At 43.0% G+C, this 13207-nt stretch overlaps 2 protein-coding genes across 2 annotated transcripts; one reads left to right on the top strand and one right to left on the bottom strand.

The window, feature by feature from the left end:
* Positions 1-1692: 1692 nt before the first annotated feature.
* npm1a (nucleophosmin 1a) lies at positions 1693-5840 on the top strand. The gene is made up of 11 exons (XM_027028048.2): positions 1693-1833; positions 2809-2888; positions 3021-3140; positions 3247-3340; positions 3516-3616; positions 3717-3784; positions 3902-3962; positions 4074-4154; positions 4269-4421; positions 4929-5003; positions 5216-5840. The coding sequence occupies exons 1-11, from the start codon at positions 1794-1796 to the stop codon at positions 5264-5266; spliced, it is 924 nt and encodes a 307-aa protein (XP_026883849.2). The 5' UTR covers positions 1693-1793; the 3' UTR covers positions 5267-5840.
* A 1402-nt stretch (positions 5841-7242) lies between these two features.
* On the bottom strand, positions 7243-12710 carry tlx3b (T cell leukemia homeobox 3b). The gene is made up of 3 exons (XM_035535259.1): positions 12040-12710; positions 9475-9712; positions 7243-8410 (listed from the first exon to the last, which is right to left on the bottom strand). Exons 1-3 carry the CDS (start codon positions 12479-12481, stop codon positions 8197-8199), a joined length of 894 nt encoding a protein of 297 aa, XP_035391152.1. The 5' UTR covers positions 12482-12710; the 3' UTR covers positions 7243-8196.
* Between the last annotated feature and the right edge of the window lie 497 nt (positions 12711-13207).

Raw genomic sequence — 13207 nt, 5'->3', positions numbered from 1 at the left:
TACAGCAAAAGCACCTTGGAAACTTGCATTAAAACAAACAAAAAAAAAAAAAAATCAAGGTGTTGGAAATGGGCAAGTCAAATGCCTGACGTTAGCGCCATTGTTAAATGCTGTGGCAGGATTGTAAGAGAGCTATGAATATGAATACCCTAAAACATCAATGAATGTAAATGTTGCAATGTTGTAAAGAAAAGAGTGGAACAAACCTTCTCCAAAACGGTGTGAGACACTGAAACTCCTACATAAAGAAATCTTGCCTGATTTCTGAATTCTTTTCTTGAAAAAAAAAAAAAGACATCTGTTGTGGTTTTTTTTGTCTCCTGAGTTTATTTCTTAGAGTTTGAGGACCATACAATTTGCTGATTAGGATCTGATAAATAAAAACACAACATGCTCCTTTTTTCTCATGTCTGTAAAGTTAGTTTAAGCATCAGCTTGATTCCATTCTGTATTAACTTTGGATCCACAACATTAAAGTTGTGCAATTAGTTACACTACGGGCCTCTGGCCAATTAACTTCATATATATATATATATATATATATATATATATATATATATATATATATATATACATACATACATTTTGTCTTTGTTAGAAACTGGTTCAAATTCAGCTCGTGCCAATATATGAGACATCTTCCACCTTTTCAACAGGCAGGATAACAAGTACAAAATTCAGCTCGTAGCAACGGACATGACTTCTTCCACCTTATTTGAGACAAAAACTGAATTTAAGCACAGAGATACTGAGCAGTAAGAAGACACATTAAATACTGGGGTGTCACCTACCCTGCGCAGTATCCCACTTCTGCCACCAGACTGTTAGAAACAAAGTGACCAGTCCTTCAGGTTCGATCTCCTCCAAGTTACCCTCTGCCCTCCGTCCTCTGTAGATCCGGGGAAGTTAAGAGACACTGACACCAAGGTAGTGAATCAAGAGAGTTCCACTTTATTGAGGAAAGCACAGAGTATACATGTGTCCTACATCTACTATCTAAATCTACAGGATGACGGGGAAAAGTGAGGCATGTTCTAAGGGTCTACGTAGAAAGGAAAGAGACAAGGTTAGTAAAGATTAGATGTTCTCTGCATGAACGAGCCACGAGCTGTTCCCGTGCCCACCATGAGCCACTCCTGTGCTTAGAGAGAGAGAGAGAGAGAGAGAGAGAGAGAGAGAGAGAGAGAGAGAGAGAGAGAGAGAGAGAGAGAGAGAGAGAGAGAGAGAGAGAGAGAGAGAAAAAAAAGAGAAAGGGAGGGGTAAAGGAGTGTTCAGTGAAATGTATGGAGTGTTCAGTGAAAAACTTATGCTGGATGATTGTTTGCGTGGTAAACTCGGGACATTTGGAAAACAAGTTTTAAGATGTTTATTGAGTAATATATGATACCTGCAGAAACGATGTTTAAACAGATTGTGTGTGAGTTAAAAAGGTTGAAGATGATTGATATTAGAGCGGAAAAAAAGCCTTCTCTATGCTAGTGTGGACATTTAAATGGGTAAAGTATGCCTAGTTTAATGTACAGAGGGAACATGTTATAAAGCTCGTAACTAATTTTATGTTTTGGAGATTCCGGTGATAATGCATCCGTGTTGAATTATATTTTCCTTAATAAAGTCAACTTAAAGACCTGCATCTTGCGTCACCTATACCTCATTGGACCATGTTTGGACCTCCCACAAGTGTGGGCGTGAACACGGCCAAGTGCAGCGGCACGATCCTCCACGCGCAGTCGCGCGAGTTCCCTGCACCGGTGCTTCAGCTATATAGTTTTAGTTGCGACTCTAAATCCGAGATGGATGTCGAGCAGATGGGTCCTCAAACCTTCCTCTACGGTACGTATGACTTTTTAATTGTACTTGCGTGCTGTATCATAGAGAGCTTCTAACCTGAAATGCTGAATGGGAGAAGGTGAAGTGTTATTTGATGTAGCTAGCCAGCGATGTGTCGTTTTAGTGTTAAAATGCGTTAAATTAAGTCCTATGTCCATGTATACTGCATTAGTTAAGCAGCTTCAACTCTTAGCGAGCACAACGAAAGCCTAGTTAGCTTAGCTAACATAAAGCATGGTTGGCAAGCTAGCTAGCAGCTTGGGATTTGTGCTAAATATTAAAGATATGAAACGCGTTAGGTTGACTGTCTACGTCCCTGCCGACCAAAATAAATAATACAAACGAAGATGTAGACGTGTTGAGGTTTGCGCTGTTGTACAGGAGGTCTACTGGAGGTTCACACACGTGTACTGCGCTTTATGGCCGTGCCAAAATGGCGACTGTGGCCTGCGCGATGAAGTCCTGCAGGCTAACGCGGCTAGCGTGCAGACCTGTCGAATTACCGCCGTACCGCGGCGCCGAATGTAAGATTAATAACGGCGCGGCTTTTATTTTTCGCTTTAAATAATGTTGCTAGTGTGATCTCCTCGTGTCTGGCCAGCATTTCTATTCAGAGAGCAAGACTCAGTCGGCAACGTACCATCAATAACTAACCTAGCTTACCCAACGCAAGGTTCACATTTCTGGGCAGCTCGTAGGCACATTTTAGGAACCCTGATATTTGTAGCATGGTGTATTTCATATATTTTCTTTACTTTTCAACACACTTTTGTCAGTAGTCGACCGGTCATGACTCGATGTTCTCTTAAAGGGGGGGGGGGTGCTACGCGTGCGCACGCGACTCAAACACGTGGAGCACTGGCGCCGATTAGCTCTCTAGCTAACTAGCAATTACTAGATTTGTGCAGATGCGAATATTCTTTTCATTTATTTTTTACCAAAATATTCATCACTTGTCACTGTTTAACCGTTCCACAGGTTGTGAACTGAAAGAAGGAAAGGAGGTCACGTTTAACCCTGAAGATGATGACTTTGAACATCAGTTATCAGTCAGGATGGTACGTATCCAGTGAATCGGTTGTGCAAGACTCCTTAGTAGTTTAGCTTTCCAAGTTGCAATCAGCTGCATGATTTGTCCAAGTCTGTAAAATGGCTCTATGCGTCAAGCTAATTAAGCGTTGTCCACGAAGGCATGTGTGGATCCATCAACAAAAGAGGAGCTGAACATTGTGGAGGTCGAGGGACAGGACGCTGAGGGTCAGAAGGTCAAAGCCGTGCTCGCCACGCTCAAGCCATCCACCCTGCCAAGCGTGAGTGTCGCAACCTTTCATCTTTGGGTTTGTCGGTCACATTGGTAAAATATATAAAAGCTTGAAATGCACTGATTGTCTATTGTTCATGAAATTTCTGTTCCAGGTGTGCCTGGGTGGGTTTGAGATTAGCCCACCTGTCGTTTTCCGTCTGCGGTCTGGGTCTGGTCCAATTCACATCAGCGGGCAGCACCTTGTCAGTGAGTACCACCCATGATGTCTCTCTTTGTGTAGTTTCCATTTGTTACTTGGGAGATCAGAATGTAAATTTCATAATTAAATCACCAGTCTCTCTGTAAATGCAGACTGACACTGAATTTATCCATGCTTTTATGTCCCTCTTCCTAAAGTTTGAGAATTTTCTTTTCTTTTCAGTAATGGAAGGAGATCAGTCGTTTGATGAAGATGATGAGGAAGATGTGCCTGAGATGAAGATTTCCTTAAAGAGAGCAGCTCCCTCAAATATGAAGTCTTCAGTAAGTCCTTTTAAGTGCACATGTTGCTCTATCTTTGTTTTAGGGCAGAATTATTAAACAAGTGAGAACTGAAAACAATCGCACATTTCTTTCTCATTAGAAAAAGATGAAGATGGATGATGATGAGGAGGAGGATGAGGAAGAGGATGACGATGACGATGAGGATGAGTGAGTGCAATCCTAGAGAACCTGAAATCTTAATACCTGCATCTCTTCAATATTTCTTTTTGAACCTGGATTCCAGTGTAATATCCTGAATAAAGGGAGAATCTGGCTTTCTTCCAGGGATGACGATGAGGAGGACGATGAGGAGGATGAAGAGAGTGAAGAGGAGACACCTGTAAAGGTGACAGTATTTTCTTTGGAGTGTGTTTGAGTGCCTGCATCCATTCACATTGTTTGTTCCATTTGGCAATTAATCCAAGTTTGTGGTTTTTTTCCCCTCCTCATTTCACAGGCCAAGAAGCCCCAAGCAAAACCCCAGACTCCTTCCCAAAATGGCAAAGGGCCCAAACCCAACACGCCAGCTGCTAAAGAGGTCTCGCTCTCACTCTCAACTTACCTGTTGTCCACTGCATGGGATCCTGGGGCGTGGTAGTTGCTTTGATTTGAGTACTGCGCTCAGAGCTAATAAACCATGCTCTCTTGACAGAACAAGACACCGGTTTCTGGAAAGAAGGGTGAGAAGAAACCACAGACCCCCAAAAACGCAACCACTCCCAAAAGCCCGAAGACCCCAAAAACCCCACAAGCGCCTCTCACTGTTCCAGAAATGAAGGCCAAGATGATGGCTAGCGTGGAGAAGGTTTGTTGCCTCCCCGCCACTTTTCTTTTGACGCTATTGTGAAAAGGATGAATGCATTCTAAACATGCAGAAAGCAGCATTGTCATGTAGGAGTACAGAAAGCTTTTTAGTGCAGAAAAAGACTGTCACTTCATCTCCAAATATTAAGTGATTATACGTAATTACGCACAACCAGTAGTATGTTAATCAGATATGGAATTCTGACTTGAGTGATTAACTAATTACCTGTGTACCTGGGGGCATGGTGGGGGTCGGGCATTGGGATGATTCACAGAGGTGCCGAACAGGGAGGGGGCCGCATACCGTTAATTGCCGCCAATGGCCACAATGAACACTTTAATCACTGTGCCTGCTGATGAGATGAAGAATGCTGTATGCGTTCCTACTGACGTAGGTTCAGAGGAAGAGTGGCTATGTGCACAGACGCGGTCACAGTCCTGTCGGAGACAGCGGCTTAGTGGCGATGTTGTCAGTGATGGGCTCCTGATGTGTTGTATATGCTTGCAGGGAGTGTCGCTGCCAAAACTTCAACCCAAGTTTGAAAACTACGTGAAGAATGGGTTTAAAGTAACCGATGCGAAGGTATTCACTGGTTTTTACTGCTCATCACAGTTTGATTTATATTCATTTCTTAACAAATCTATCTAATCTAATTAATGTAATGTTTTCTATGGGATGAATTTATCATTTCTGCAATGGAGGACAAGTTAACCCACAGCAACTAAGTTGCACATGACTGATGCATTGTGTTAAACCCAAAATAATGTGGTTTTGTTTTTTTTTTACCTCCTCAGATAGTTGATGAGCTATGGAAGTGGAGACAGACACTGAAGGAAAAGAACTGAGTCAACATTTTATTCAGTTAAATTATCGGCCCATCTTTTTCTTCTTTTATGTTAAAACTCCATTTGAGTTCCACTGTAAAATCATTTTTTACATTTCCTTTAAAAGTGACTTTATTCTGACTAGGTTTCTGTTGCGTGAGGCTGCTGGGGTTGGCTTAGTGACGGGGGTGGGGGGTTTGTTTTGGAAGGATCACTCTGGTTTTGGATCGTGTCTTACTTTCTACTTCGTTTCCAAAACTGCCAGCTTCTGGTTATTCAGAGGCCACATGTGATTCCTGTCACGTTAAAGCTGCCGTCAAGAGTGACGCATTGGCCGAGCTGTCTTTAATGCTCTTATAGACAGTGCAGTTAATCCGGGTTCTTCCTGAACATTTCAGGGTTGTGTGCATCTTACGCATGATTTGATCTGTACTCGGCTCCGCTTGTAATGTACCAGAGGTTGAAGTACACCTGAGGAAAACGATTCTGTCTTCTGTGTATATGTGGACGGCTGGTGTCTCCTACCCTCTTGCTGTGAAATAAGACGTTTTACTGCACAAGAATAAAGGGTTTTTGTTTTTTTGAAAAAAAATAATGGTGATTGCAGTTGTTTTCAGTATAGTTTGCTACAGCCAGGTTTTCAGCTTTCAAATTGCCCATTTCCCCCTGTTGTAGTTAATCTTCCCTTTTTATAATGACTATCGTCTGAGGACAGTTGGTGCCCCATTTGCTGAGGTAGAGCTAGAACACCTGAGTGTTTTACAGCGTCCATATGGGTGAACTAAATATACAGCCTTGCCTGTAAAAAGGTGGTTTTGCCATCCACGTTCCCAGCTCCTTCAGCCAGGTGAGCTGAGCTGTTCTGAGGTAACTATGGAACTCCCAGTCTGTTTAGAGAAGGGAGAGGTCAACATCTCATGGCTCCCCTGGAGCAGAGGTTTGGTCCCTGTTGCTGAGGGACTCGTAGACAGGCCAGGTTTTTTTCTTTCTGTTCAAGCTCTCAATATGCCATGACCAAGTAATTGACGGCTCTTATCGATTACCTGATTGGGCTTAAGGGGAAAGTGCCTTCCAGATTCTGTGCCTCGTAGGACGCTAGCACCTTTTCTTTTCAATGGTCCTACCTTAATGTCATAAGAGCTCACAATCAACACCGCCTACAGGACATTTACCGAAATACCCGGTGCTGTTTTAAGTGTAAATGTAGTTTTTTTTTAATTATTATTATTATTATTTTCCCCTAATATTGGTAGAAGCGCAAGCAAATGTGATTTTTGCCACTTCAAACGTTAGCCACCAGAGGGCGCGAGAATACTGCGCATCTATGTTTCGCAGCCCATCTTGCGCTACAGTCTCAATGATTTCATCATCCCTAAGGGGCTGGAGGGGGGTCCAGGAGGTCAGAGGACTTCCTGTGTGGATTAGGCAGCTCTGTGAGTGTTTATTAATGACCGCCGTCCCAGACAGCACTCAGCGGCCGGCTCCCGCTCAGTCAAACGGCGCACATCACGCACATCACTCGCTTTGTCAAGGAGGAGCCGGCACGCGTCCGTGTTAAACATCCATCCGCAAAGAGCTGAATGGCTGGACTCCAGCCTCACCTAGCCAGCCTTGCGGAGTGTTTTAATGCGGCTGGAAGTCATGTTAAATCACTTTATAATGGACACCGCTCCATTTGCCCCCCGCACAGCTCTTTGGAGCGGGTCAATTCCTGAGAGTCAGCATTTGGACGATGGGTGGGGGCTGGCAGGGGGCATAAAGGCATGTTTATGGTCCCGTAGGAGCTCGCATTTATCTCCGAGAAGACCTAAGTGCTTCTCTGCTGTGGCAGGCATAAACGCGCAGAGTTGGTGCGCCAGTCCGGTTGTGTGGCGGTGGACTGAAGCCTCGGCTCCGTCGCTCCTAGAGAGGGACGGAAATTCCAGGATTCCATCGAAAAGAAACGGAACGGACAGTGGAATAGTCGAGGGGAGACGCGTTAAAACAAAAAAACAAAACAAAAAAAAACGAGTGTTTAATTACATTTCGGCTATTTACAATTACAGTGTATAATACACAGATTTGAATACAAGTGTGCTCGTTTCCCGTAAGAGCATTTTACAAACGTTTTAGACACTTTATTCAACACCATTTTCACTGTACATTTCCTCTCTATCACATCTTAACCGTTTTCATAACTGTACAGCGTTTTTATAAGAGACTCTAGTGTGTTCCCATTCACTGATTTCCGTTTAAAACAACCACGACGGATATAGATAAACGCATGGCAATGATAGCTGTGAATAAAGAGCAACTTAAGGACAGGCGCTAGTTTTACTTTTTGTATGTAAATGAAAGAATATAGCCCTTGGACCTCCCGTAAGAATGTGACCATGAATGTAATGCCTAGCCCGATTTGCGGTAGGTGTAGCAGGCCCCCGTGCCTGTGCGTTTATGTCCTTGGTAGCTTTTCCACTAGCGGTCAAATTGCCGAAAGGGGCGTAGGAGGTCAGGCAACTCGGATTCTGAATTATTTATTATTCGTTATGCGTCTCTCCGTCGTTAATTCTGCATTCTCCCTGCGTGATGGAGTGATGAGAGAGAGATAAAGAGGGAGAGAGAGAGACATATGGGAAGAGGGAGGGGTACAGTAGCAGAGCTGTGATGCATCAGTCTGTCAATATGTTAGTGCGGAGCTCGGAGCCAGAGAACTGCAGTGTGACCTGCTCCTCTCCACGGGTCACTATATGTCATTTTTAACTGGCGGGGAAAGGAAGCTATTTCTTGCCTCGTTCCAGTCAGCCTGGTCCGTAAAGAAACGCACTGAAAACGTCCCGGAGGTCTTTGCAGGGCCCGCGGTTGGCCGGCCGGCACGAGTTTGCCCGGTTTTCCGTTAAATCAGAAAGTCACTGACTTTATAAACCGGTCGACTTTCCAGCCAGAGCCCCTGAATGTCCTCCCGTTCCAGTCGTTCATACGAGCGCGGTGACGCCGCCGAGTTTACCGCCCTCGTCGCTGGCCCAGGGCTGCAGGTTCTGGAGGGCGAACAGGGAGGAGTTGTGGATGCAGAGCGGGTCGGCCGGAACCGAGTCAGTCAGGGATTTCTGGAAGGCGTCGTGCTGGAGCTGCATCATTAACCGGTTGGCCTGCTGACGCTCTGCCTCCCGCTCCTCGGCCGTCTGTCGTCTGCGCGCGAGAGAGAAAGAAGGAAATGCTGAGAGAGTTTCCCGAACTTCCTCCTGAGCGTTCGCTTCCCACACACGTCCATATAAAACTTATGTTCACAGGACGCTTGAATGTATGACTTATCGGGTGGACGAGTGGGTCGTTGTCACGTATTTTGTGTTAGATGGGGCGCGCAAAAAGTGTCAGAATGATACACTGGCACACTGTGTGGAAAGGAATTGTAAATTAATGTGCTCTTTATCAATATGTTAGATGAGCAATATGTTATTCAGCGCGTTTGATTGCTTAGCACGGCACGGTCCAGTTATTACCCAGCCTCCACGTTGGGCAGTTATGCCAGGTATGTAAGTGATAGCTGATCATTTTCTGTAATTACAGCTTGCGATTATGTCTTGACCACAAGTGGGCTAATTAGACTTCCAATAAATACCTCGCAATTACCGGATTACATTTTTGCAGTTCGCGGATTCTACATGACTCGGCACTTCAGAAGGATTAAGGTTTGTGAATTCACAATGACGCTAATGTTAGGATTTGCGCGCCGCTAATTTTTGAACCGTATACAACTTTAGCCTGTGCTCTGAACCGTCCATCATTAAATTCCCATCAGATTAATAACCCAGAGCAGTAGTGAAAGATGAAACAACTCATGCGTTGGAAGGTCTCCATTTCGTGCATTGCGATTATTATAACCTAATCCTAATCCAAAGAGCCGAGGGCTCTTTCACTCACCCCCAAACAATTTATAGTGTAGCTGGAATTTAGCATTTAGTCACATTTAATCAATATGTTATAACTAAAACCAATTTTTGAAGTGGCGTAAAGATGGAGTACCCATCGTGCATGTCCATACAAAACATTTTTGACCTTGTTTAGGGTTTGTCGCATTCATGTCTCTCTGTTCCACTCTTATTTTAAGAATACTTTTCAGAGAATATATATATATATATATATATATATATATATATATATATATATTACTACTTTATAGTACTAAATAGTACTTGATATAAATCGTTATTTAAATTCCATCCATACTGAGCTGTCCTTTCTTGGGGTCTCACCTCCATTTGGTCCTGCGGTTCTGGAACCAGGTTTTCACCTGTGCGTCCGTCATTTTCAGCGTTTTAGCCAGAGCTGCACGCTCGGCGCTGGCTAAGTACTTCTGTCGGTGGAAGCGTTTTTCCAGCTCGCAAATCTGCACACGGGAAAACGAGGTGCGGGGCTTCTTCCTCTTGGGGGGCGTGCGATTCTGGTAAGGGTGGCCTATGCGCCTGGCCACTGTGAAAGGCGCCAGGGCCGCTGTCCAGCGAGCGTGGTGCGTCAACGGGGGAGAGAAGGAGTCATTAAGATTCTGTCACAGATCACAAGATTGCACTCAGTGCCATTAGTGCCGTCGTACCGAATGACGACGTTTCGCCTAAATGTTTAAAAGCGACAAAATGTAAGATTTTGGCCCTCGTTCCTTACGAAATCACTTTGCTGAAGTACTTCCTTGACGACTGCATCTGTCTGCGAGTAAATTGTTAATGTCACAATATATATATTTGTTATACGTAGGCATATTTATGTCCTTCAGCAATTTATTCCAGCGATTGATTATCCCAAAATCTGCAGGAATTTAAGTTACAAAGGCTAAGCACTATTCGGTCGCTTCGATGTGATTTTAGAAATAGGCCACTAGATATTTCAGTGATTTATCATTATTTGCTAATTTGATGGCGGATACTTTTTCTTGAATCGCAGTTGCTTTACGAGTTCTTATATTTATAACTATTTACTCAAAAGGAATTTTATAATTAATTAGTAAACTTTGATATTTGTGCTAATATCTCACGACCCAACGTAAAATATACATTCACTGCTGTTACTCACGGGAATCTTCTTCGGGGGAGATATATATGCACAATGGGCATTTATTTGGTGCATCTGTGTCTGATTTATTAGGCTGCTTTGGTCTCTTTTTACAAAAGTGTCAAAAGCACAGAGAGTGCCGATAGGCATCTATAAATAACCCTACTGAAATATTGATATTGCTTTATAACTGCAAGAATTTTTTACTGGGTAAGGATAAAGGAAACGCACTATGGATGTAACTATTTCGCCGACACGTCACAAAGTGGTATTCAAACGAAAGTTTACATTGGCCCACTCCAGAGATGATGACAACGTTTTAATTATATTAACGTTGTAAATCCCTCAAAATCATTTAACTCGTTAAAAATTAGACGTGTTGTCTGCATTCTCTTTTAACACGCTGGAATATTAGAACATTACATATGTAAACGTGTTTTGCGGAGCATATGATCTTATCTTATGAATTTGGAATGATTACAAATAATACAAACATTTTGCTACAAGCAAAATAGTGAGGCTGCATTATAAATGCACTATAAATAAGGATAGTCAATATATAATTCACAAGAAACGTATCAGTTCCTCAAATCCAATTAATAAAAGACATTTGTGATGTTAGGTTTTATGCCTATTGTTCCAGCTTTACGTTGATAATTACAGAGTAGGCTAAATTTTTCAGCCCTTTTGCAACAAGTGCTGTTTTAACGGTTTAAAAACTGTCTTCACCATACTAAACAACTTAACAGCGTGTACACTACTAATGTTAAGTTGGCTAGAGAACTGAACTTCCTAGCCATGTGACGAAGACCAGACAATCGAACAGTTTATTTTACCATACTGATTAAATTACAGACTATGCGCGACACGTGTGGTCTCTGCGATATAAATTACAGTGTACAAAACCAAAAAAAATAGTAAATAATGGCATACTGAACAATAGAAACAATAGTGATGTAAACAGATAGGAAGATGTTCACAGGGATCCTTAGGTCCGATGGGTAGTTGCCCCCTACAGCAGGCCAATGCCGCCTACGTTCGTTTCGTGATTCACATTTGTGCAGTTTCATATATTTGACAATTTTAATCAAATGTAAATATCTAATTTTCTATTATACATAATTTTGTATTATGTTATATAAGTACTGAATTAAAGTAATCAACAAAGGTATTATTCTCTCTCAGCTGTCAGTAAATTATAGAATAAGAGACCTTGCTTGGGAAAAGACTTCTTTCTGAATAGTTATTCATGGGCTACGGCAAACTAATACTATTACTAATAGTAATTATTATTTACTTAATAATTATTAATTAAATATTAATATACTAATTATAGTAATAAGTATTATTAATACTATTATTATAACAACTACTACTACGTCTCCTAGTAGGCCTATTACTACTACTGCTGCTATTACTACTACTACGACTAGTTCTAATAATAATAATAATAATAATAATAATAATAATAATAATAATAACAAACGATAATAACTGCAATAACAATAATAAATGTGAATGCAACACACCATTTTCTTTTGGTTTCAAGTAAAAACTTTTTTATAATGACGCCGTGCAGAAAAGTAAAATGGCTTAGACGTTAAAACCTATAGACAGATTATGTTACTGAAAGATTTCTTATAGGCCCCAAACTTCCTAGTGCGTAACTTGCGCACGGATTCCATTTGACAACGTTACCATGTTGTCAGCGGTCTTAAAAGTATCCCAGTTCATATTCGCTATCAAATATTATAGTATGAATATATCTCCGTTACCTGCAAACCTGTCCTTGGCGAAGCGTTGACTGCTCTCCATCCAAGGGAAGCTGATGCTCCCCAGTCCGGGTACAGCGCTGGCCATGGGTGGAGGCACTGCAGCGGCCAGGGGCCTGTGTGCCGGAACCCTTATCACCCCCCCGGGGGCGAGAGTTACGTTCACCCCGTACGGGCTAGCTCCCTCATAAGGAGCAGCTATGCCGTGGAAAGTACCTGTTACTGTGGTGTACGGTGTTGCGCTTGCTCCGGTCGGACTGCCCAGTTGATAGCTGCCTCCGGTCGCACTGTTGCTGTTATCCGAACTGCTTTTGGTTGTGTTCTGTTGGGACTCTTGGTCAGTACCACTGAGAATCTGATCTATGCCGAAACTGATGGGCTCGTGTTGAGCTGGCTGGGATGTCTGACTGGTGCCACTGGGGCTGGGGTTTGAGGCTCGGTCCATCCTCGCCTTCCGAACCTTTGTCAGTGCCTGGGGGCTTATTCCACCGTCAAGATATGTAGACCTCAGACGATACTCTAAAACAACAGACACTACCGCGTAGAAAATTCCAGGTTGGGTGAACTTCTTGCAGGGGCTGTTCCTGCGGATGCGGTCCTTCTCCTTAAGCGGGTAGGACGCATTCGTCCGTGGCTGAAAACTTTTGGCAGGAGGACTTGGACGATTTCAGACAGTTGCAGGTTTCTCTCTCTCTCTCTCTCTCTCTCTCTCGCTCTCTCTCTCTCTCTCTCTCTCTCTCTCTCTCTCTCTCTCTCGCAAACACCCCTGCAAGCGAGCTCGTTTAGCTCGCGTCTTTGGATTGGCCGGTTCTGTCTTCTCCGCTCCCTATTGGACTATGCTTTGCGATTACAAGCAAAGGCACTGAGCGCGTTTTGAAGTGACATCACTCCCTCACAACGCACACCGTTTAGCCCTCAATGCACATATTGGTCCAGTGATCAGAAGTTCCTTTTTTTTTTTCCTCAACAGCCGACATTGTCATCGGCATGCAATCATTTGTTAATCAATAATTAACAACAACGTATTTTCACATTCATTTTAGAGTGATAACGAAACAGAAGGTCTGTCCCTCTCTAAAGTCCTTAGTTAAAATATGATTGCTGCTTGTTTACGAAATACGAAACAAAATTGAATGAGCGTGCGTGTGAATGCGCGAGCGTGTGTGTGTGC

This window comes from Electrophorus electricus, chromosome 17 (genome assembly GCF_013358815.1).
Source record: "Electrophorus electricus isolate fEleEle1 chromosome 17, fEleEle1.pri, whole genome shotgun sequence".
NCBI lineage: Eukaryota > Metazoa > Chordata > Actinopteri > Gymnotiformes > Gymnotidae > Electrophorus > Electrophorus electricus.
The sequence above is the reverse complement of the archived record's forward strand: the minus strand, read 5'-3'. Positions and strand labels throughout refer to the sequence as shown.

What these genes read in the sequence shown, in the direction of transcription:
- npm1a (XM_027028048.2), top strand. Translation starts at nt 1,794, where the DNA reads ATGGATGTCGAGCAGATGGGTCCTCAAACCTTCCTCTACG. An exon ending in AGCCATCCACCCTGCCAAGC is followed by an intron (nt 3,141 to 3,246) that starts GTGAGTGTCGCA and finishes TTTCTGTTCCAG; the next exon opens with GTGTGCCTGGGTGGGTTTGA. An exon ending in GACGATGACGATGAGGATGA is followed by an intron (nt 3,785 to 3,901) that starts GTGAGTGCAATC and finishes GCTTTCTTCCAG; the next exon opens with GGATGACGATGAGGAGGACG.
- tlx3b (XM_035535259.1), bottom strand. Translation starts at nt 12,481, where the DNA reads ATGGACCGAGCCTCAAACCCCAGCCCCAGTGGCACCAGTCAGACATCC. An exon ending in CGCCAAGGACAGGTTTGCAG is followed by an intron (nt 9,713 to 12,039) that starts GTAACGGAGATA and finishes CTCGCTGGACAG; the next exon opens with CGGCCCTGGCGCCTTTCACA. An exon ending in AACCGCAGGACCAAATGGAG is followed by an intron (nt 8,411 to 9,474) that starts GTGAGACCCCAA and finishes TCTCGCGCGCAG; the next exon opens with ACGACAGACGGCCGAGGAGC.